Below are 21,959 nucleotides of genomic sequence, written 5' to 3'. Positions count from 1 at the left end.
TGGAAATCTTAACTGCAAAATTTCTTTTAAATTATGATAATGAAAACACTATATGTCACTGTATTTCACAAGTAAAATAGCGATCAGAGGAAAAATTAATAACATTAAATACTTAATAAATAAGGGTAAATACTTGAGAATAAAAGGAATTAGATTCATGATTCAAAAAGCTAAAAAAGGAAAAATCTACTAATAAAAAGAAAGCAAAAGACAATAATAGAAAAGAGTAAAGCAGAAATAAACAGAAAAACATATATCAAAACACAAACCCTTTGAAAAAAATCAATGAAATATAAAAACCACTATCTAACCTAACCAAGGAAAATCTGAGGAAAAGCACAAAGATACAAAATAAGAAGAGTCCAGGGGAAAAAACCATCAAAGATAATAAAAACCATAAGAGCTTCCTTGGTACAACTTTATGCAAATAAAATTTTAAATGAAGACAGAATATATAATTTCCTAGGAAAATGAAATTTATCAACATTGACTCCAGCAGACTTGGAACACTGTGTGTGACCAGTTTTCATAAAAGAAATAGAGGAATTTATCAAAGATCTATTCCACAAAGAAGTACTAGACTAAATAGTTCCATCAGGAATTTTTCAAAGTCCAGATAACTCTAATATTCCAAAGCACAGAAAAAGAAGGAACTTACAAATTCTTTTTGTGAACCAAGGATAGCACTAATGAATAAACACAACACAGAGTCAAACCAAATTCACTTATAAACATTGATGCAAAAATTTTTAAAAATTCACAGGTAGAAACTAGCAGCTTATTTAAAAATAATGAAAAATAATGAATTGTGACCAAGTAATCTATGTTTGACCTAGAAATACAAAATGATTAAAAATTAGGAAATTAGTCTGCATAATACAACATGTAAATAAAGCTAAGGATAAAAATTCTATGATTATCTCCATGGGTATATAAAAGGCTTCAACAAAATTGCTTGCTGATAAAAACACTTAGTAAAATAGGAATTGCAGAAACTTCTTTAACATGATAGAATATACACACGTTGGTATTAAAATCAACATCTGATTTACTGTGGGAACATCTGTGAGGAAAAAGTCAAAGGTGCCCACAGTCCTCTTTGCTATACTCTAGTAAGTAGGGCTGCCAGATAAAATACAAGACACCAGGTTTAAACTGAATTCTCCAAATATTGCATGGGACATGCTCATACTGAAAACTATTTGTTATCTGAAATTCAAATGTAACTTTGCATCCTGTATTTTTCTTTGCTCAGTCCTGCAACCATAGGTATTAATCAATGAATAATGCAAGAAAAAAAAAATTAGAAGCATAAAAACTGGAGAGGAAGTAAAAGTATATTTTTGGATCATATGATCATATATTTGGAAAAACCAAAGAGAATCACTGATAAAAAAATAATAGAATTCAGTAAAGTAGCAGAATAGGAAATTTGGAGTATAAAATTGTCACACAAAAATCAAAAACTTTCAGAGTCCTGGCTTCTGCATTGGATGTAGAAGTTTTCCAACACACCCCATCGGCGGCACAGCACAAAGTGAAACAGACAACGAGAAATTCCTCAGGCCACGCAGGTCCAGGCCATCCACAAAGCAGAGCTGGAGGCATCGGAAGTCAGTGGTGCCTGGGGTGACGGTGACCAACACAAAACCCCAAAGTCGCTCAGCCCCTGACTTGGGTCAACCTACTTCTTTCTCTCAGAAGAAAGAAAGGCACAACTGTTTCCTGGCATGGAAAGTATTTATCTCAATTTCTAAGCCCTGTATAAGGTTTCTGGCTTTTAACAGAAACAAAAATTTGAGACATAAGAAAAGGTAAGAAGAAAAACCACACTGTTGGGAAGGAAAGCAATGAACAGAAGCAATCCTAGCTGTGACACAGATGAAAGAATTATCAGACAGGAAATTTAAAATAGTGATTACTAACATGACTAAAGTCTCTCAGGGAAAGGGTGGACAATATGGAAGATTCAATGAGATCTCAGTAAAGAGATGGAAATTCTAAGAATCAAGTGGAAATGCTAGAAATGAAAACTGAAGTTACAGAGATGAACAGTCTTCAGAGGGTTCCTCAAGCAGACTTGACAGCCGAGCAAAGAATCAGTGAACTTGAAGTTGTCAATAGAAATACCCAAACTAAAACACAAAGGAAAAAGGAGTAAAGAGCCAAAACAAAACCAAAACTCAGAGCAGACAAAGAACTAGAGGGCAATACTGAGTATGTCATATGTATAAGTGCAGTCCCAGAAGGAAAGAGGAAAGGGCAGAGTAAATACTTGAAGGTATAATTGCTTTGACCTTTGATTGATCATGGCTAGAAGAAAAAAAAAAAAGCTATAAATGATATTTTGGGGACATTTGAGGAATTTTAATATGGACTAGATATCAGGTAACAAAATTTTATCAATGTTATATTTCTTCACTGTGATGGTATAGGGCCACATAAGATGGCATGCTTGTTCCTGGGAGATGCATGCTGATGTATTACGGGGTGAAGTTTCATGATGTCTGCAAATGGTTCAGGGGAAAAAATGTCTTTCTAACTGTTCACCTAAAATAAAAAGTGTAAGTGCTGTGTGTGTGAATGAGTGAGCGGTTATAGAAAGAGAGGTAGAAAGATAATTTGGTGAAATGTTAGCCTTTGGTGAATCTGGGAGGCATGGATGTGGACCACTGACATCTCCTCCAGGAAGGACCTACAGGCTGCAGGGAGGCCCCCACCATGGCCTCAGTAGTCATGCTCTTTCTGGTGCTGAGAGGTGGGGTACGAAGCTCAGCCATGGGGTGTATGGGGGCTTTGTCCGGCTGCACCGCAGATGGACTCTGCCCGGCCCTTCTTCCTCATCCTTCCTTCACAGGTATTGATCCCTAATCAATGCCTCGCAGACAAACACTGTCTCAGCCTCTGCTTCCAGAGAACCCAACACATGACAGGTGTTCATTGTACTAATTTTTCAAATTTTCCAAATATTTAAAAGTTTTTAAAGCAAAAAAGTGTTGGGAGAAAAAAGAACCTGAAGCACATGTTAAAGTACTCTGCCCAGAGTCTCAGTGTTGCGAGATTTTACAGAGTGAAGCAAGACACCAAGGCTATATGCAGGAAACAGTGTTTATTTGTGCCAGCACAGGCTCAGCAGATTCATATCCAGAGGCTGAGCCCCAAAGACAGTGGGGCATTGTCTTTTATACCTTTTGTTAAGCTCCTATACATTAGGCTTTCTTTGCCCCCAAATAAGGTAACAAGGAAGGTAGCATGTGATTTGATTGGATACTTTTCTTTCATGGCCTCTAGGCCATTTTAGAGTTACAAGGGCTACATAGCAACAGAGGTACGCAGGAAACATGCAAGAGGAGTTACGGAGTAAACAGGCACATATAGATAACAACTGGACCCAGCTACATTTCTCTCTGGTTGAGTTATGGCCTCTGGGTCCTAGAGCTCCTAGAGTTCCCACCACAACAGAGCAGGTATAGTGAACAGTGAAGGCAGGATTTGTCCTGGGTCTCTCTGGCCCCCAAGTTTAAGCTCTTGACCACCACACCACGTTGCTCCTCTCTGTGGAGACACTTTCCAACTCAGCTGTGAGCCAGGTATCCTTGCATTGTCTCCGGCTCTAAATTCACCTTCACTGCCTGCTCTGTGAAAATGGGTCTGAGCCCTTGAAATACCTTTCCTTGCCAGGCGGCACAGAGCTTCATCAGTGGAAGTGCTGGAGAAAGGTGAGAGAGGACAGGGCTTTCCTTTCTGGATCTGACATGCTCTGTCAGCAGGCTCCTCCTCACATGCTGCCCAGGGCTCACCTCCTGGTGCCTGAATCTCTCTAGCTCTTGGTTCCCACCCGAGCCTGGCTCCTGAGGGTGGGTGGCTTCTCAGTGTCAGGCTTCTGCAGCCCACAGTGGTCACACATGCAATGAGCTGAAGCTTCTCCCTGAATCCTTTGGGCAGTCTGTCCCATGAGATGCTCTCCCTGGCACTCCAGAGGAAAGATGTCCAGCACGCTCTAGAGACACAGGTCCAGCAGGTCCCGCTGGCACAGAGGCACAGCTCTCGATCTTCCTAAGATCTGGATTTTAGCCCTGGGGGAGAGAAGGTCTCTTCCCTGGGTGTCTTTTCTCAGCCTTAGGGGTGGTTGCTGCACCTTACATCTGCTACTCCTATTTTCTTTTGCGCTTCTGTTACCTTTTACATGTTATTCCAATTCTCTGTTACAGTTGGTCATTTTTAAATGTTAAATTCTCCCTGATGAAATTACTGTGCAGTTTCTCTCCTGATTGGACCCCAATATCAGTAGTTAGCCTTGTGGCTCTGATTTCAGATGCAAGCAGCAGTGACCAATGGCTGTAAGCGGGACCTTAGTTCCCTGACTGGGAATCGAACCCTGGTCACCTGGCTGGAAAGCAGGAATTTTAACCGCTAGACAGGAGCTAGAATCTAAACCCTCAGTCCTTATCTACCTTGAGAGGAGGAATCTGACAAGGAGGCAGAAGGTATAGAGGAAAATAATATTAGAAAAGCAGAGTACATGCAGAAAGACACATGGGCGAGCTCAGGGAGAAAGTCTCGAGAGCCGCACCTCTGGGAAGTTTAAATTCTTCATAAAGGGGTAGTCTTCCAGGTCTTTGTCTTCTTGGCCAATCATCTTGCTTTGACCCCATGGCTAATTTGTCTCGGGGCCCTCCCCTGGGTGCAAACACACCCCTTGGTCAAGATGGATTCCATTGCAAGGGCATCTGGGAGGGAAAACAGCAAGGTTTATTATGGTCTGGAACCCCCTGCCTTTTTTTTTTTTTTTTAAGCTCTTTATTGGAATATAATTGCTTTATACTCTTGTATCAGCTTATGAAGTACACCAAAGTGAATCAGCTGTATTTATACATATATCCCCACATCCCCTCCCTCCCACGACTCCCCCCCACCCTCCCTGTCCCAGCCCTCTAAGGCATCACCCATTATTGAGTTGATCTCCCTTTGTTATACAGCAACTTCCCACTAGCTATCTGTTTTACAGTTGGTAGTGTATATATGTCTATGCTACTCTCTCATTTCATCCCAGATTCCCCTTCACCCCCCGCTGCCCCAACCCTGTGTCCTCCAGTCCATTCTCTGCATCTGCCTCCTTATTCTTGTCCTATCACTGGGTTCATCAGTATTTTTTTTTTAAGATTCCATATATATGAGTTAGCATACAGTATTTGTTTTTCTCTTTCTGGCTTACTTCACTCTGTATGACAGACTCTGAGTCCATCCACCTCATTACATATAGCTCCATTTCATTCCCTTTCAGAGCTGAGTAATATTCCATTGCATATATGTGCCACATCTTCTTTATCCATTCATTTGTTGATGGGCATTTAGGTTGCTTCCATGTCCTGGCTATTGTAAATAGTGCTGTAATAAACATCCCTGGTACATGTTTCTTTTTGGATTATAGTTTTCTCTGGGTATATGCCCAGAAGTGGGATTACTGGATCATATGGTAGTTCTATTTGTAGTTTTTCCAAACTGTTTTCCATAGTGGCTGTACCAAGTTACATTCCCACCAACAGTGCAGGAGAGTTCCATTTTCTCCACACCCTGTCCAACATTTATTGTTTCTAGATTTTTTGATGATGGCCATTCTGACCGGTGTGAGGTGATACCTCATTGTGGCTTTGACTTGCATTTCTCTAATGATTAGTGATGTTGAGCATCTTTTCATGTGTTTGTTGGCCATCTGTATGTCTTCTTTGGAGAAATGTCTGTTCAGATCTTCTGTCCATTTGTGGATTGGGTTATTTGCTTTTTTGGTATTAAGCTGCATGAGCTGCTTGTATATTTCGGAGATTAATCCTTTGTCCATTGCTTCGTTGGCAAGTATTTTCTCCCATTCTGAGGGTTGCCTTCTTGTCTTGTTTATGGTTTCTTTCGCTGTGCAAAAGCTTTTAAGTTTCATGAGGTCCCATTTGTTTATTCTTGATTTTATTTCCATGATTCTAGGAGGTGGGTCAAAAAGGATCTTGCTTTGATGTATGTCATAGAGTGTTCTGCCTATGTTTTCTTCTAGGAATTTTATACCCTTCCTTTTTGACCCCGTGGAGCCTTCCTGCGCATGTGTAGTGTCTTCCTTGCCCCAAGATAGGAAATGTGTGACCTCTTGATCTCTTAATAGGGTTCAGCCCCTCTTTGTCTTTGCTACAGACGTGTCCAATGCCCTATTCCTGTCGTTGTTTCTTACATCCAAGTGCAGATGTCGAAATGCAGATGGGAGTCTGGTCATAAACATGTAGCCTCGAGCACATTTGTCTCCTGCCTCAGGAAGTATGAACAGGAGGCTGGTAGTGAATGTCTGGCCTGGAGCCCATTTTTTCCCTACCCTGGGAAGTGTGAACAGGAGGCTAGTTGTAAATGTCCAGCCAGGAGCCCAATTATCTCCTATCTCAGCTCTGGGCATGGAGCTTCCTGGCTCCATCACTTCCATGTGAACTAGGGCAAGTCATTTGTAAAGGTTAAATGAAATAGTACACCTAAGAGCTTAGCACGGGTTGTTTCCAATAAATACTAGTTTTCACCATTGTTACGAGCACTGATATTTTTATCCAGCAAGCTTACTGAGCCCCAAAGTCAAGACTGAAAGCACCTCTTAGGAAAATGGACACCCAGGCAGGTACAGCTGTCTAGCTCTAGAACTGAGCTGGGCTTTGAGGAGGACATGCTGCCTGGAAGGTGGGCTGTGGATGCTTCCAGGCAGAACCAAAGTTCCCAGATCTGAGCTTTCATCTGCCCCGTCCATGGGCATGTCCCTCATTACAGGGGCAGAACCTGTCTGGGAATCGTGGGGTCACCTAAACAGCAAACACAGCAGCGAGCCCCAGAGCACACTGCCCATCAGCCAGTCTCCTCCAGGTGCCAACTCCACAACAGGACCCCGAGTAGTCCTCCTCTCCAGCAGGGGGCCGTCCTGCTTCCAGGGCTCCCAGGGGACAAACTGAAGCAAGGAGACCAGGCTGTCATCCCATTACCTTGCATTTCACAGCTCTGGGGGAGAAGGGAGGACCTGAGATCCTTTCAAAGGAAGAAGCCAAAACAAAAATTCAGAGCAGACTTGCTCATTGGGCTGAACCACATACCCTTTTTTCCAGTAAATTTCATTTGTTCTTAACTTTCCATTACATTTCTATTATACTTTACCTCATTTCTATTGGACGTTTCCTCTCTGACGCTGTCTGGCAGTACTGTGTCTTGTATGTACAGGCTGAAGTAAGGCTTGGCTGTGTTGTTTGTTGGTATTACTGGCAGAAGAAATATTTGTTGGATGAATGAATCATTTCTGCGTGGTTGCTGTGCCTGAGTCTTGACCTGTAAGTGAGTTTTCATTGACATGATATCATGTGTTGTGTGAACGTGTGGGAAACCTCAATCTAACAAGAGTCTAGAGCAGTGCCCTCCAACAGACATATTTGTCATGCAACTAAGAAACAGAATTTCTAATTGCATTTAACTTGAATTTAAATTGCCACATGTGATTAGTGGCTACCACATCAGTAGCCACTTTTCTGGAGGACTGAGACCATAACACAAGTAGACAACGTAAGTGCTAAATGATACTTGTTGACCTCTGCATGCAGGCTGGGGGGCTGTCAAAGCAGCCTTCTCCAAAATTCTTCTAAGAGTTACACTGCAAAATCAGCACAGAGTGGGTGAGCGGAGAGATATACTAAAACATAATGCTTCCTGGGTCAGAAGCAGGGCGCATGAGCTGACAGTTATCATTAATGATAAGGTCATGTTAGTTAATATTACCTAGTATTATTATTACAGGGCTTGGTAAGGGCCGAATGCTGGGCTAGGTATTTTATATGTATTTTTTCTTTTAAGCCTCATAACAAGCCTATGAGTTGGGTGGTATTCTTCTTCTTCACATTTTTAAAATGTGGAAAAAGGAACAGAGAGGTAGGTACCTTTCTCAAGGTCACGCAGCCAGTAAGTGGAGGAGTAAGGAGTTAAAGGCAGCTCCTCCGAACTCCAGAATCCCTGTTCTTAACCATTTAAGAAGAGAGGTCTTGTGAGGCCATGCGCATTTAGCACTGCCCAGGGTAGTGGCCACCCCAGGCCCTGTGGTCGAGCCGGCAAGAGGGCCCCCCGGTGGGGAGAAGTGCTGCAAACGATCTCGGCAGGAGGCCGTGGCCAAGAACACCTAATGGCACCCGCTGCCTCTCTCTGAGTCCATCGACATGTATTTATTTATGTGTTAAGCAGCTGATCAACACCACCGGGTTCATGGCCAGCACCCGGCCCGCAGCTGAGCAAGGTACAGCTTTTTGCCCTTGAGGAGCTAAGTTATGCGGAAGAGCTAAATTGGACTCCATGTCAGATCTGTTTCTTTTACATTAACCTTAGTATTCTATTGCTTTTGCTACAAGTTTAGAATGTTGCTTTATAGCCTGAAACATACAGGATAGCCCATTCTCGAACCTCTGACCTTTAAAGTATAACTCTTTTCCATTCATTAAAGTTGCAGAACAAAGAATAACCTTTGCCTTGTTGGAGGTTTACAGGAACATAGTGACCTGACCTACCTGGACAGCTGCAAGAACAAAGGATTCTGGCACCAGGAAGTCTGCAATAACCAACAACACCCCCTTCCCTTTTCAGTATAAAAGAAGCCTTAATCCTGACTCAAGCAAGATGGTTTTTTGACAGACACGAGTCTGCCATCTTCTCGGTCTGCCGGCTTTCTGAATAAAGTCGTATTCCTTGCCCCAACACCTTGTCTCCAATTCATCGGCCTGTCATGAGGTGAGCAGAGCGAGCTTGGACCCGGTAACAGCCCCACTGCAGACCTGCTTGAGCGAGAAGGCGTCTGTTTCCACACCAGCAACGTCCCGGCCTCGGGATTTCATTTCCACTCACACAACACATTGGCACTTGGCTTTACACTTCTGTCCCCTGTGAGCTTGGTCAGTGTGAGTGAGTTTCCACGGGTCTGATTAACTCAAAGATATTGGCAAGATCCTCTTTTGGGCCAAGAAAGGGTAAATTCCATGAGGAAATGCTACCCAGAGGGACCCCCTCGGTAGGGCTGTCAGATGAATTACAGGCTGCTCAGTTCCTATTTGAATTTCAGGTGAACAATGAATACTTTTTACAGCTTGAGTATGTCCCAAATACTGCAGGAGACATACTTACACTCAAAAAATGTTATTTATCTGCAATTCAAATATTATTGGGCAGCCTGTATGTTATACCGCAGTAGCACCCCTGGGGACTGCGGGTAAGATTCCCCTGGACAGACACACTCCTCCAGGCCACAAATGTGTCTCAGGGATGTTGGTGGCGTGGCTGAGGTGGAAGTGACTCTAGTTGGGGCAGGAGGGCCAGGTGGATCTGACAGTGAGGGTGGGAAAGGGGGCTGACCGAGGGAGCTGAGGTCAGGCTGGGCTGGGGCCTCAGGGCCTCAGGGGAGCAAGACCGTGAGGGCACAGAAGGGTATCTGCGAGGAGGGTTCCCCTGGCCGACGATACAGCGCATATCTCCCTATGCTGGGGTGGTGGCCCAGCCTCCCTTCTCTGTGGGGACAGGACAGCACTGCAGCGAGCCCGTGGGGCGCGGGGCCTTGTGCAGCCTTGCGAGTGACTGGAGCAGCGACCCTCAGGTCCCAGCTTTAGGCGCAGTGTCACCTGTGGGCTCAGACTCCAGGACGGGCTGGAGAGCTGAGCTCCTGGGCCGCAGGGCTTCCCAGGCCCCAGCGTGCACCAAGCCCTGTGCATAGGAAGGCGCCCAGGCCGCCGCCTCCCTGAGTCTGGAGGGTCCGAGGTGGGGCGCGTCCATGCGGGACAAAGGTCCTGTGGCTGGGCCAGCGGGCTCTCGTGAGGCGGTTCTCAACCCAGCTGTGCTGCACAGACGGCCGAGCTTGAGCCCAGGGCCTCAGCTGCACCCCAGACCGGTTCGGTCAGGTGTTCCTGGGCAGGACCAGGGTGTTTGGATTTTTAAACCCACGTGATTCCGGTGTGGGCTGTTTGCTGCCAGTCCCCCCTCCAGGTGGTGCTGGAGCTGTGCCTCCTGCAGGTGGAGATGGAAGCTGCTAAGGCATCAAAATGCTGCCCAAGACCTGAAGACATGGGGCCTGATGCTGGCTTTCCTCCCCTGGAGAGTGCAGGCCAGTGGGGCCAGTGGAGATGGAGGAGCCCGCAGGGTGCCGGGTACCTGAGCGCCTGGGGTGTTGGGAATAATGACATCACCTACGTGGTTGCTACAATCCAACCTCCACCGCACGTTTCTCTGGGTCCTCAGTGCCCCCCCCCCCGCCCCCTGCCAAGGGGCCAGCCAACCTCACAACTCACCTGTGGGAGGAGGACCTGTCTGTGGTCGCAGCTTTGAGTGGAAAGCTCTCTCTTGGATTCACTGTTGTGTTTCTGCTCGTAGGTTCCACTAACCAATCCTAGTCACCCCTTAGGTTGCTACAGCTCCTTTCTCCTTTTCCTCTGACATGTGACTCAGTTAAACATTTTAAGCCTGAGGGCCCTGGTCTGTCACTGGCTGGCCATCCCCAGCTCATGCGTGTCCGCTTCGTATTTCTGCCATCCTGCTGTGTTCGCGTCCCGTCTCAAGACGATCTCGGCAGGTGCCGTCTCCCTGTGCAGGGCAGCGTCTCAGGAACCGCACTCTCTCCACAAAGGGTGCCCGGGACCCCTGTGCTGGCGGCCAGCTGGCGGGGATGGAGGCTGCAGCCTTTGCTTCCCAGGTGTTTGCTACACTAGGCAACACCAGGGCCTATCCTGACCTTGTGTAATCGTTGTTGTTTTTTTAATAACTGTAGTGTCAGATCTTACACTCTTACATTTTCCATTGTTAATCTGCCCCATTTCCCTGCCTGATGAGATTTTTTTTTCAAATCCTGATTCTGTCATTTAGTATAATCATTCTTTCCCAGCTTTACGACATACACATTTTCGGTAAATTCGCCTTTTGTTGCTTAAGTTATTAATGAAAATGCTGAACAGATGGGGCCGAAAGGCAAGCTTTGCAGCAGGATGGTCCAGGTGGACATGTGCCTTTAATTAGCACCATGCAAGCGGTGACACCCCCACCAGCTGTACTAGTGTCCAGATCAGACTTCTCCAATCTGCCCAGACGCATTTCATTAAAGAGCCTGTTAAATTCTTTGTTCTGGCTCAGATGTTCTGCCTACTTACTGCATTTTTCTAATCTACCGAATCTTATGAAATCTGACATGAATGTGTCTGAAATGGTTTTTTCTTGGGAAACCACGTTGGATCCAGGAATTGCTGCTTCCATCTCACTCACTCTAAAGCCACATCCAGAGTCAAAGTCAAGCTCACTGAGCACAGCACCCAGAACTCACACTCTGCTCTACCCGAGAGGAATTTCCTGCCGCTGACAGGCTCTCAGTAAAAGCTGACAGTGACTCAGCGGGCTCACTGGAAAACCCCACAGTGAGATGAGGTGTTTTTAGAGCTGCTACTTTTTTCATTATAATATCTTAGCTTGCCCTGCATTTTAGTTTTCTGTCATGAGTGTTCATCTTTCAAGGATGATCTTAGTTCCTTTGGTTCTAATATCATTAACTATGCAACAAACAGAATATGACAAGATACACAAAACTCCTAGCTTCCAGAGGACAGACAACTGGGCAATGAGGATTCATGCCTTGTTTTGGTTTTGAATTTTTAAAAGCAAGATATAACTGACATACAACATATTACTTTCACGTGTACAATATGATTCAGCATGTATGTACGAGGATGCACATTTGAGGGAATTCTGGTGGTGGCCAAGGCCCTCCCCGACCCCCCGGCCATCCGTCCCTGTGAGAGTCACTCCTCAGAGCAGTGGGCTTTGGTCTCCAATGTCTCCAATGTTCAGAAGTTGAGTGATTGGGGTGGAATTTTATTTTTCTCATTTTCCAAGTCCACAGATGTTATTTTGGGCATCAAGTTAGGTTATGAGAACCCACACGCAGGAGGCTCCACAGAGCAGGGGTGAGTGTTTGCATGTCAGGGCGACAGTCCCTGCTCGGCCTCTCTGCCTTGATGAGATGTGCTGGAGTGAGTGGGATGCACGTGGGTTCCCGAGATTACTTCAGAAAGCTTCATCCTTCCCTCCTCGGAGCCCCTCATGAAGGCAGCAGGCTTCTCACACACTTTCACAGAGCCCAGAGGAGGGGAGGCAGGGTTAACAATCTGACTTTCTCACCACCCAGCCAACCCCCGGGGCCAAAGCTCTCACTGTGGGGCTTGTGGTTGGCTTCTTATGTGAGACAGTGTACTGTGTTGTGTTAATTGTTAAACTTATTATTCTAGCTGTTTAAGAAATAAGCACATAAGAGCATTGCCCCAAATGACTGAAATCTGTTGGATTTATTTCTTTCTAAAGTTTGCACATTTCCATGTCATATACATATTTTAAATCCTTCACTATTTTGCATGATTTCTATGACATAAAAACCATTTAAATGCAATAAATTTTGTTGTTGTAAAACAACAAATTACCCCCAACTTATAAAAACACAGGAACAGTTATATTCATGAACATTTACACAGTAGAGAAATGTACTCTATACATCACAGCTTCTATACACATCAGGCAACTCACTGGTCTGCACGGTTCAGCTTTACTTCAACAACAGTGGATTAGGGTAATATTTATATACAACTATTTTAATAAAAAATAAAGCGATTGTAAAATGTAAACTTAATTTTCAAAATATTCTTTAAACACTTTAACAATATCCACATAAATTACTGTTCCATTCAAAAGATGGCCACCATAGACGCCGGGATCCTCTAGGAGACGGCATTTCTCGAATCTGGTGGGCGATGAGGAACAGGTTTCCTACAGGAGTCCGTACCATGAGCTCACCCCAGTCTGCCAGTGCTGGCGGTCTGGCCACTGAAAAGGAGCAGGCTGCTATTTTATCGCTAACCACTGCCACAATTTGCAGGGGCAAGTGGCACCACGACTACAATGAAACTAGTGACTGGTGGAGAAAACTCTGAAGGTAAAGGACTGAACCACTCTGCTGATTAGTCTGAGCCCCAGTAAACATAACCCCGTTAACAGGTTGCGAAAGTTCAAAGCTCGTTTTATATTAAAGGATACAAACCACCGCCAAACCACCGCCCTTCCGCCTGCCCTGCAGTAATCAAGGCTGCGGGTACCAGCTCTCTGCTTGTGTCAATTTCTACTCTAGAAACGGGTTACTAAAACCAGAGGGAGAAGAGAATGCAGGGAGGCACTGAGGCCTTTGCCCGGCAGCTCTCATGGGGCCTGGCAGACCCGTGCGGTAGCGGCTGCGTCCCTTGGCCCTTCCACGGAAAATGAAACCTTATCCCCGTCCAGAAATCCGGGTGCAAAGGCAAAGACATCATCCACCCCTGGTTACAGGTCAGTGTGCATCGTGCTTCTTGCAAAGGCAAAATCTATGATCTTAGCTGCAGTCAGAGAATTTTTAATACCTTTGTCAAGTGTCACTGCAGTGACTCAGTCACCCTCAGCAGGGTCAGCCGGTGAGGACAGCTGGAGCCCTGCAGCCAGGGAAGGCGCATGGGGACCAACCCTGGAGTCCTAGGAGCCCAGGAGGAGGGAGACCGGGAGGAGCCCCTCTTTGCAGAGAGATGCACGCGGCCTCTGCGGCGTCCCAGGGGAAGCCCAGGCCCCCAGTGGGTCCTGAACAGAGCGTGGCGCCTGGGGCTCCCCAGGGGGTGCCCAAGACAACTAGGCGCTCAGGGAAACATTAAGGGAAATTCCAGAATTCTCCCTAGTAACCAACATTTTCAGGAATTGACATTAAGGTGCTTATTTTTAACACTGTTCATGAAAACTGAGCCTCTACCCTGCAAAGGGAAACCCACAGAGCCAGGCTCCTCCCCTTTCCAGCCCCAGGCCCAGCTCAGAGGGGAGCCTGGGGGAAGGGCCGTGCTCCTCCTGGTACTCCCTTCTCAAAGGAACCAGCTACAGAGACAGCAGACGTTGGCCACGCCAGCCCCTGCGGGATGCTGGGGAGTGCGGGTCCACAGGAAGGAGATGAGCATCCCCACCTGCCAGCCACCCCTCCCCGCACAGCGTCTCACGGTCAGACAGGGGGCTCCAAGTCCTGCCCACCCCGAAGAGGCCTGCGGGCCGCTGCCACCTCGGTCTGCCCCTCTCACAGCACTCGGGTGCTCTGTGTCTCAAGTTCATATAATTTAGGACACTCACTGTGTACACGTGTGCAAGCGCGTGGACACACGCCAGAGGCCGCACGTGTGCCAGATCTCTCGGAGCAGAGGACAGACCACAGCACGTCTCCTTCACGCGGAAGGCCAGCAGCTCACACACTCCCCCCCACCCCTACTGTGACTCTTGTTCCTGGAGCTTAAAAAGGTATCCTAACAGCATTAAAAGTCAATGTGCACACATGCTCTCCACAGAGAGAGCCAAATGGTTACTTGGCTTTATATTAAAAGCCCACACATTTCAAATGACTAAGGCCCAAAATTAAACTTGTAAATTTTGCTACTCTTTTTGTGTATGATTTCTGAATCAAATGGGTACTTTTGCAAATCACTATAGTTCTTAGAAGGAAACAACACTCTTGCAGAGCAGAGACCCTTCTGCGCAGCCACCAAGCCAACTCACTTGCAAAAATGGTTTGAGGCTACAGAGTTAATTACACAACTCAAGTGCAACCACCACCACGATGGCAGCCTGGAGCTGGAGCTGAGCCTCCCAGCCCGCGGCTCCCACCCTCTGCATCCGACACCAGGAATGACAGGCAGTACGTGCAGACAGACACACTGCACTCAACCACTCACTCACACACACTCAGTTTTGCTTTAAATACAGCAACATGCTGGTTAATAAAGTTTTACTCTCTAGTTATCTAATATTTATATACTGTAAGATAAGCAGTAATCTTGGACAGCTAAGGCCAGTGGCTCTTCTTTGGGGAGAGGCAGGAAAAGAGACCTAAGTATAAAAATACTAAAGTTTTAACCTGGTCCATAGCCTGTCCTAAAATTCTTTTACATGTGCCTAGATGCTGATTTGCGCAGCCGCAGACCTAGAGGACAGTCCCAGATCTCGTGAAGCCTTGACCTACTGCAGGGTTGGCGACAGTTCTTCAAGGTGAAGAGGGTGAGGACCCAGTGCTAGGTGAGTGGTTTGAGCTGCTGTAAAACAGACACAGGTACATAAAGGATATGCGGGGCACTTATCTAATTCTTCTGAAAGCTCTGTTTTTCTGGACTAATTACAACAATAAAGAACGTGTGCTTTAAAGCATCACATTTTGTAATAAGCCCCAAATTGTCAGTCTGACTTTATGTTTAAGTGCTCTTAATACTGAAGTTGCTAAGACTGCACAGGCTGCCTGTGTGTGTGGTTTTTTTTTTCTTTCTTTCTGTATATTTCAAATTATAATGCACTCCCCCCCCCCCCCTCCAGTATTGTACACAGTACACTGAAATAGTTTAACAAAGTTAGTTCAGAGTCATTTTTGCTCTGGTGATTCAAAGCTCAAAGACGAAATTTCCTAGCATAAAATCTTATTATTAAAAAAATTAATCAAAATATCATTTGAATTTAAGTTTAATAAAACAGTACCACTATATAGACTCTCAAAAACTGCATTATATATTCAGTCCTGTGAGGTTTTTACTTGCTTTTCATACACACTGGTTAAGGACAAAAATAAATTTGAGGTACGTATACTGTATACTGATGTACAATCTACACACTGAGACACATAGATACATTCAACTATAAATACCCACAACTATGACACTGGCAGGTGACAGAAAGCACATCTTTGATGCCTGACACATTATCAATATGAACATTCTCCAAAAGCCTGCAACACTACAGATACACATGTAAATTACAAAGGCTGAGCCGCAGAGCCCTCGGAGGCCTGCTGTATACGCAGCTACTTAACCTGCGATGTTTCCTCGCTGTTGCAGTCAAGTCCACAGACTGTCATGCAGATTCACATCTTTACTGACTCTCTCTCTGAAGACAGTCCCTCTGCAGGCACTGGCCACTCACTGTCCTAGGCAGAAGCTGCCTGCTCGGGCTTTGGGTACCCTGGGCACAAAAGGAAAATGGCAATGGCTTTGGACCTCAGTCCTCCTTTTGAGAGAGACACTGAAAAGAGAGCGGAAGTGGTGACAGAGCACCTCTCATCACTGTTGGGTTATTTTGTGTGAGCTACTGGTCTCTGAAGTCCTCTGGGTGAACTGGTGCTATAAGACATCCAAGGCCGACGGAGACACCTACTGCCTGGGGCGAGCTGCTGGCCTAAGAGGAGAGACAGCCAGAAAGTTTTGGAACCAGGAAGGCCCAGAGGCTCATCTCCTTACAAAGCTGACTGATCTTCTGTCAGAGTAACTCAGATGCTCTGTGAGAAAAGCAGGTGCTAGTTAACCCAAGTCACACTAGTCATTAACCAGGCTCTACTGTGAACAGCTGCCACGCTGGTTCCTGTTTAACAGCACTAATCTTATAATTGCAAAAATCCTGTAACTGAAAAGCGAAGGGATTCAGGTGGTCTGCCGCTGCAGCTAAGGAAAGTGGCTGGTCCACAAGAGCTACACTGCAGGGCCTTGGACCCACAAGGCTGAGAAATGCCCTGTGAACTCAGGCTTAAAAAAGAGTAACAGGTGACTACAAGGAAAAACACCAGAGACCCAAATTCCAGTGACCACTAACTAAACCCAAGAGAGTGTTCAAAGTAAGACAACAGAGTAACTTCTTTAAGGTCAATTTTCTTCCAACTGTCTACAGTTAGGAATAAAGGCAGAGAAGAGGTGCAGCGCCAGGCCAAAGCAGGCCCCGCCCTACCTCAGAATGTCTTCCCAGCTCTTCCTGTGGTGGAGGGCCAGCAGGCTGGGCCAGCAGGAGGCTCCTTCCCTGCTGGGCACGTAAACCCCTTTCCAGCCTCAGCCCTGCCTCAGGGGCTCTGTGCTTTGGCCACAGGGTGAAACCAAACCCAAGAGACCAACCCTTGACTGGCCTTGGAGGGCCAGCCGTTTCTCTCCCAGAATTAACCCCTCACATCTCTTCTACTAGGAAACACTCCCCATCCTAGGAGGGAGGAGCACAGCAGGAGACACACAGAGGGTCCGGCACAGTCACTCTCCCCCCTCTTCACCCGAGAGCAGCGGAAAAGGTTCACAGACCCAGGACTGCAGTCCCCCAGACGACTCTCCACATGCTGGTTTTCCTGAGGTTAATTAAAATGTGCAGAAGTGTTGCTTGGTTTAATCAGGCTTTACTAAGAGTCAGCAAATCATGTCTGTAAAAAGCATACTTCAAATAATGTCTATGGCTGGCAGTAAAATAAGGACTCTGTAAGCTCGTAATTAAGTTTTGGTTGCTAACAAGGAAGTCCTGACCCCGCCCTGCAAGTGTCAATATGTGAGGTGGGGGAACACAGCCTGAGACACTTCGGTTCCATACACGGCCGCCTGCACGGGCAGTCCTGCAACAAGACCATCACCACGGTATTCTGATCACTCTCAAGATGTTCTAGACTAAAAATTAATGTTAAGTGTATTTCTGTGAAGAGGAACAATGACTTATCAGATGGAGAGAGCTCTCAAGGCTCCTGGCGCTGAGGGATGGGTGAGGGATGGGGGCAGTACCTTCAGAAGGATAGGAGGGGGGCTCCCCTGTACCGTGAACTGGGCGGCAGGCGTGTAGGAGCTGCGAAGGGCAAGGTCTTCAGTCAGGGTCTCCTGACTAGATGCCACGAGAAAGAAATGATCACAGAGGAAAATGTGGTTGTCTGTGGGCAAGACCCAGAATCTGGGCACAGGAGGGGCCCTGCCTCTACAGGACAAGCTCTCGGCCTGCGAGGTGACCAGCACAGACAGTCCCGAGGCCTCAGGGGAGGTGTTCTCAGCCCACCCCCTAACGGTGGTAGTCTGGGATCCTGGCTCACAAAATGACCTTTGCAGTCGTCTTTTAGGATAAACTGTAGGGACACAGTATATACCACAGCTTCGAAAGTGCCCTTCTCATCTGTCTCTCTGTTAGCATATGCGGATGCGGACCGGGCATTTCAGAGCTGCTCTAAGTGTCTAAGCACTGCAGCAAGGTACCATTCCATGTCTGGTCCAGACTCTAAGTGACACACACAGAGACACGCGACATACACAGACAGACACGTACTGGGAGTACATGCATCCACACACATTCAAGCCAGTCAGGGATGTTTGCTTTTCTTTAGTTATTGAAGCTCAGAGATGATGTGGTCTAAGTACCTCTCTCCCCTCTGCTTAGGATAAAGATCTAGGCAGGAAACACACACACTGTGACTCAGATTCTAGGAAGAAAGACTATTCCCTTGTAGAAACCTTGGATTCGGTCAGAAGCTCCAAAACAGAATCAGGTACATGGGCCATGTTCGTAACTACCTTGTTTGTTTCTAGGCCTTGAAACAAATTTAGTCACTATCTTTACCTAAACAAGATAGAGGGTTAGAGGGAGCTTTTCAAAGGTGTGGCAAAAACACCACAAAAAAAGCAGCTACAACCTCAGGGAGGGGCTTCTCTTTCCTGGGCACCAGCGTGGGCATTTCTACAGCTGAAGGAAGTGCATTCAATAAATAGTCCAGTACAAATGCTGGTGTATCAGAACAAAACACCACTAGAAACTACCATGGTTCAGGAGTAGGTTTTCTCTATTCCCTGGAATCATGCTACCATGCAGAGTCCCTGAATCTTTGGTCATAGTACCTTAACTAGTAAACTGAGTAGAACTACAGCAAATTTCTGTGGGAGAGAAAAGAATATTCGAAGTGATTCCATTAGTTCTGGAGTTGTAGAGATTATAGGTTGAAGGATCACAAAGTTTCCAGGTTTCAAAATCAGAAAGTTCTAACAGTGGCTCAATTTTCATTCCTTTCTCCAACTCAGTAAGAGAATGTTCTGTTTATCACCCTGAAGTTCAAAGGGACTGTCCCTGGAACAAGCTTATGACTGTTCTGAGCAGATGCAAAGAAATGATTTAGCGTCAAGGATTTATTGTAGGGGACAGTTCAGTGCAGCAGGGTGAAGTGCTTCACAGAGACGGAGACAAAAACAGACTAAGGGACTCTGCATTTGCCACCAGGAGGTTCCTCAGTTTTCCAGCCATAATTCCTTCAGATCTTATTCCTTTCAGATTTATTGTAAAGAATCAATATTCTATTGCCAAACAATATAGGGAAAAACCACTTTCTCCTTCCTTCTTTTGCTTTAAGGAAAGAATGAAAGGGGCTCCATTTTGATATTACTTTGTTAGGAAGACCCCAAACGCTTACAGCCAGGAGACGACACTGTGCCTATACGTATAAAGGAGCCTAGTTCCTGGATGGCTCTGGATTCCCTGTCTACACCCTGCGGGGGTGAGGTAACAACTTCCTGCAGACCAAACACACACGCTGCTGCAGCCCCCAAGAGTCTACTGCTGCCACTATCCTTTAGAAAACAAAGTGAACTTGGGGCCATCTTGCCGCAGCCTTCAAAAGACTCCCTTCCTCCTTCCCTGCTTGGCTGAAATGGAAGCTGCACGTCAAGCGAGCTAATGTGCTTTTTGAATCCCCCAGTCCTGCGGTCCTCAGGCCCCGCCCCCCGAGCAGGGCCGGACTCAACACCAAGGGCTCCGATATGTGAGGCCTCCCAAGGCCGTAACTCTTAACTGAACTTCTGCGAGTGCGGGATTCCATCTCTGTGACTGGGCAAGATTTCACATAAAAAGGCTTATATTAACTCTGGCTAGAATTTTCTAAACTATGAAGTTTGTCCAGTTAAGTGTTTCACAATGGATTACATTTTTAACCTTAAAATAAAAGTGTAACAGCTGATTTGAGAATACACAAAACAACTGAGCAGAGTGCAAACAAGAGAAACCCAGGGAGAAGTGATACACAATCCGTCCTGAAATCAGGATCCCTCCCCGCACAAAAGGTGCATTAGTTGTCAGGTAGCAAAAATCATCAAAGCAAAGAAATCAAGAGCAAAGAGACAATCTGTACAGAAACTAACAAAAATGTACAATAGGAAAGGTCACTAATGCACCATTTAGTCACAGACTTTTTTTTTAAATATATTCACGGATTTACCAGAAAGATCTTGAAAAACTCTATTTTGCTCCACGACCAGTACTTCCTGGCCGCAAATGGATTCTAAGTAACTTTTTGCTTAATGCTTTGGGTTTCAGGTCGGTGGTCTTTCCTCTCCGACACATTTCGCTTGACCTTGGCGGTGACGGGAGATGCATCTGGGTTCAGCGAGGGGCTGGAGTGTGACTTCTTCAGGCCCGCAGCGCCCCCTCCGCTGCTGCTCAGCAGCTCCAGGCCCCCCTCTTTCAGAAGGCGGACATACATCTCGTAGCGGGTTTTCTGTGGGGAGCAGAGAAGAGGGGTCAGTACCCTGTCACAGACACACAGTGCAAGGCACCAGAGCGCCCACTCCCCAGAGGGCATGGCTGGCAGCTCAGGAGACTGACTGATGGGGTCACTGCTTCGGTAAGAGATAAAGACAGAACCTGAGTTCTCCTTTGTTCTGCATTCTGCAGGAATGGCTACTAGCCGGAGGAAGCATGCTTCCTGAACACTCAGCACAAGAAAGTGTGAGTTGGAAGCGGTGCAGCCTCTGGTTTGGGGGACCAGAACGGTTCTCAGGCTCAGGCCTGCAGCCCTGGGGCTGCCCCGTGGGGCCATGGCCAAGGCCTCCCCTGAACCTGGCTGGGGTGCAATTCTTTACTCCCAACTTGAGGAAGCAGCTGGTGGTGAACCTATACACCTGTCCCCTATGGGCCACTAAATGCTTGCTAGAAGCTGTTCTGGGTTTCTTGCTACTGCTTTTCTGCTAGGATTACCAACTTCTCAGAGTACTATGGTTTCCTGCAAAACTTCAAATTACTTCCTGATGCTTTTCTTCATTCTACACAATTTTTTTCATCAACTGTTCATTGAGTGCCTACTATGTTTTAAACAGACCACTGATTTTCTAGTCTCTGGGTATCTTTTTCTAAGAATAATTGAGAAGAAAACTGCAGAGATTTTTTTTCTCTAATTCTAACTGGTGCTTTTTTTTTTTTTTTTTTTTAAAGTTTGTATCTGAGTCACTATATAGGGCTATTGTATACACATGGCAAATTACAGAAGGGTCTCAGATTCTCAATTTGATAGATTCTAGTCAAAACAAGTCTCTCATCATACTGTTTCAACACATGAAGGATGTGTAGAGGCCTAAAGTATTTTCTTTCTAAGCTAAAGAACACATCAATTATAAACTGTCTCAACAAAGGCAGGCAAAGTCTTTTATAACTATAAATTTTTTGGTGATTTTCCTGGTCAGATTGAGATTTTGTTGATCTCAGTTTTAAGCTAATAATTATGAAGCTGAAGCTACTCTTTCAAGTTATTTTGTTCAAAAGTAGGGCAAAGCAGCGGGTCATCATGCTTGCTCTGGGTTTGGTGAGTATCCATGTTGGGGTGCCAAGCTCTGGTTGATGAAGGTTACATTATGCATGCTAACTTCAGGTCATTAATACAAGAATCACATACAACTGGTACATTATTATCCCTGTTTTACAGTAAAGGAAATAGAGGCAAAGATAAGTCCAAGACAGTGAAGAACTGAAGCTGGGGTCTGGATTCAGGAAACCTGACTCTAGAGCCCACAGTCATATCTCCTGGGATATGAAAATATATGCATGAATGTGTATTTTAGGATGACAACTCCGACAGACTCTGTAGGTTTGGCCAATCAAAAGCCATTTTCAACCCCCCTCTTCTCCTATGTCCCTCACCCTACAAAGGCTGATAAAACCAAATACTTACTTTCCCAGACCCTCTTGCAGCTAAGATGGGCCATGTGATGTTTTGGCCAATGAGGTATAAGAAGAACTCTCCTGGGGGGCTTCTGGGAAAGTGATTTTGCTTTCTGATGAAAGGGGCAGGCTTTAGAGGAGAAGCCACTGGTGCCAGCCCC

At 45.9% G+C, this 21,959-nt stretch overlaps 1 protein-coding gene across 11 annotated transcripts in view; it reads right to left on the bottom strand.

Moving 5' to 3' along the window:
• Positions 1-12,337: 12,337 nt before the first annotated feature.
• PSD3 (pleckstrin and Sec7 domain containing 3) overlaps positions 12,338-21,959 on the bottom strand; it is a 528,631-nt gene continuing 519,009 nt past the window's right edge. For all 11 annotated transcript variants that reach the window (XM_057697902.1, XM_057697903.1, XM_057697905.1 and 8 more), the window contains one exon: positions 12,338-20,362. In XM_057697902.1, coding sequence (XP_057553885.1) covers positions 20,147-20,362 — 216 coding nt within the window. In that variant the 3' untranslated portion in view covers positions 12,338-20,146. The remainder of the gene's footprint in view (positions 20,363-21,959) is intronic.

The sequence above is a fragment of the Hippopotamus amphibius genome, chromosome 10 (genome assembly GCF_030028045.1).
Source record: "Hippopotamus amphibius kiboko isolate mHipAmp2 chromosome 10, mHipAmp2.hap2, whole genome shotgun sequence".
Lineage (NCBI taxonomy): Eukaryota > Metazoa > Chordata > Mammalia > Artiodactyla > Hippopotamidae > Hippopotamus > Hippopotamus amphibius.
This window is presented reverse-complemented; position numbering and strand designations above follow the sequence as displayed.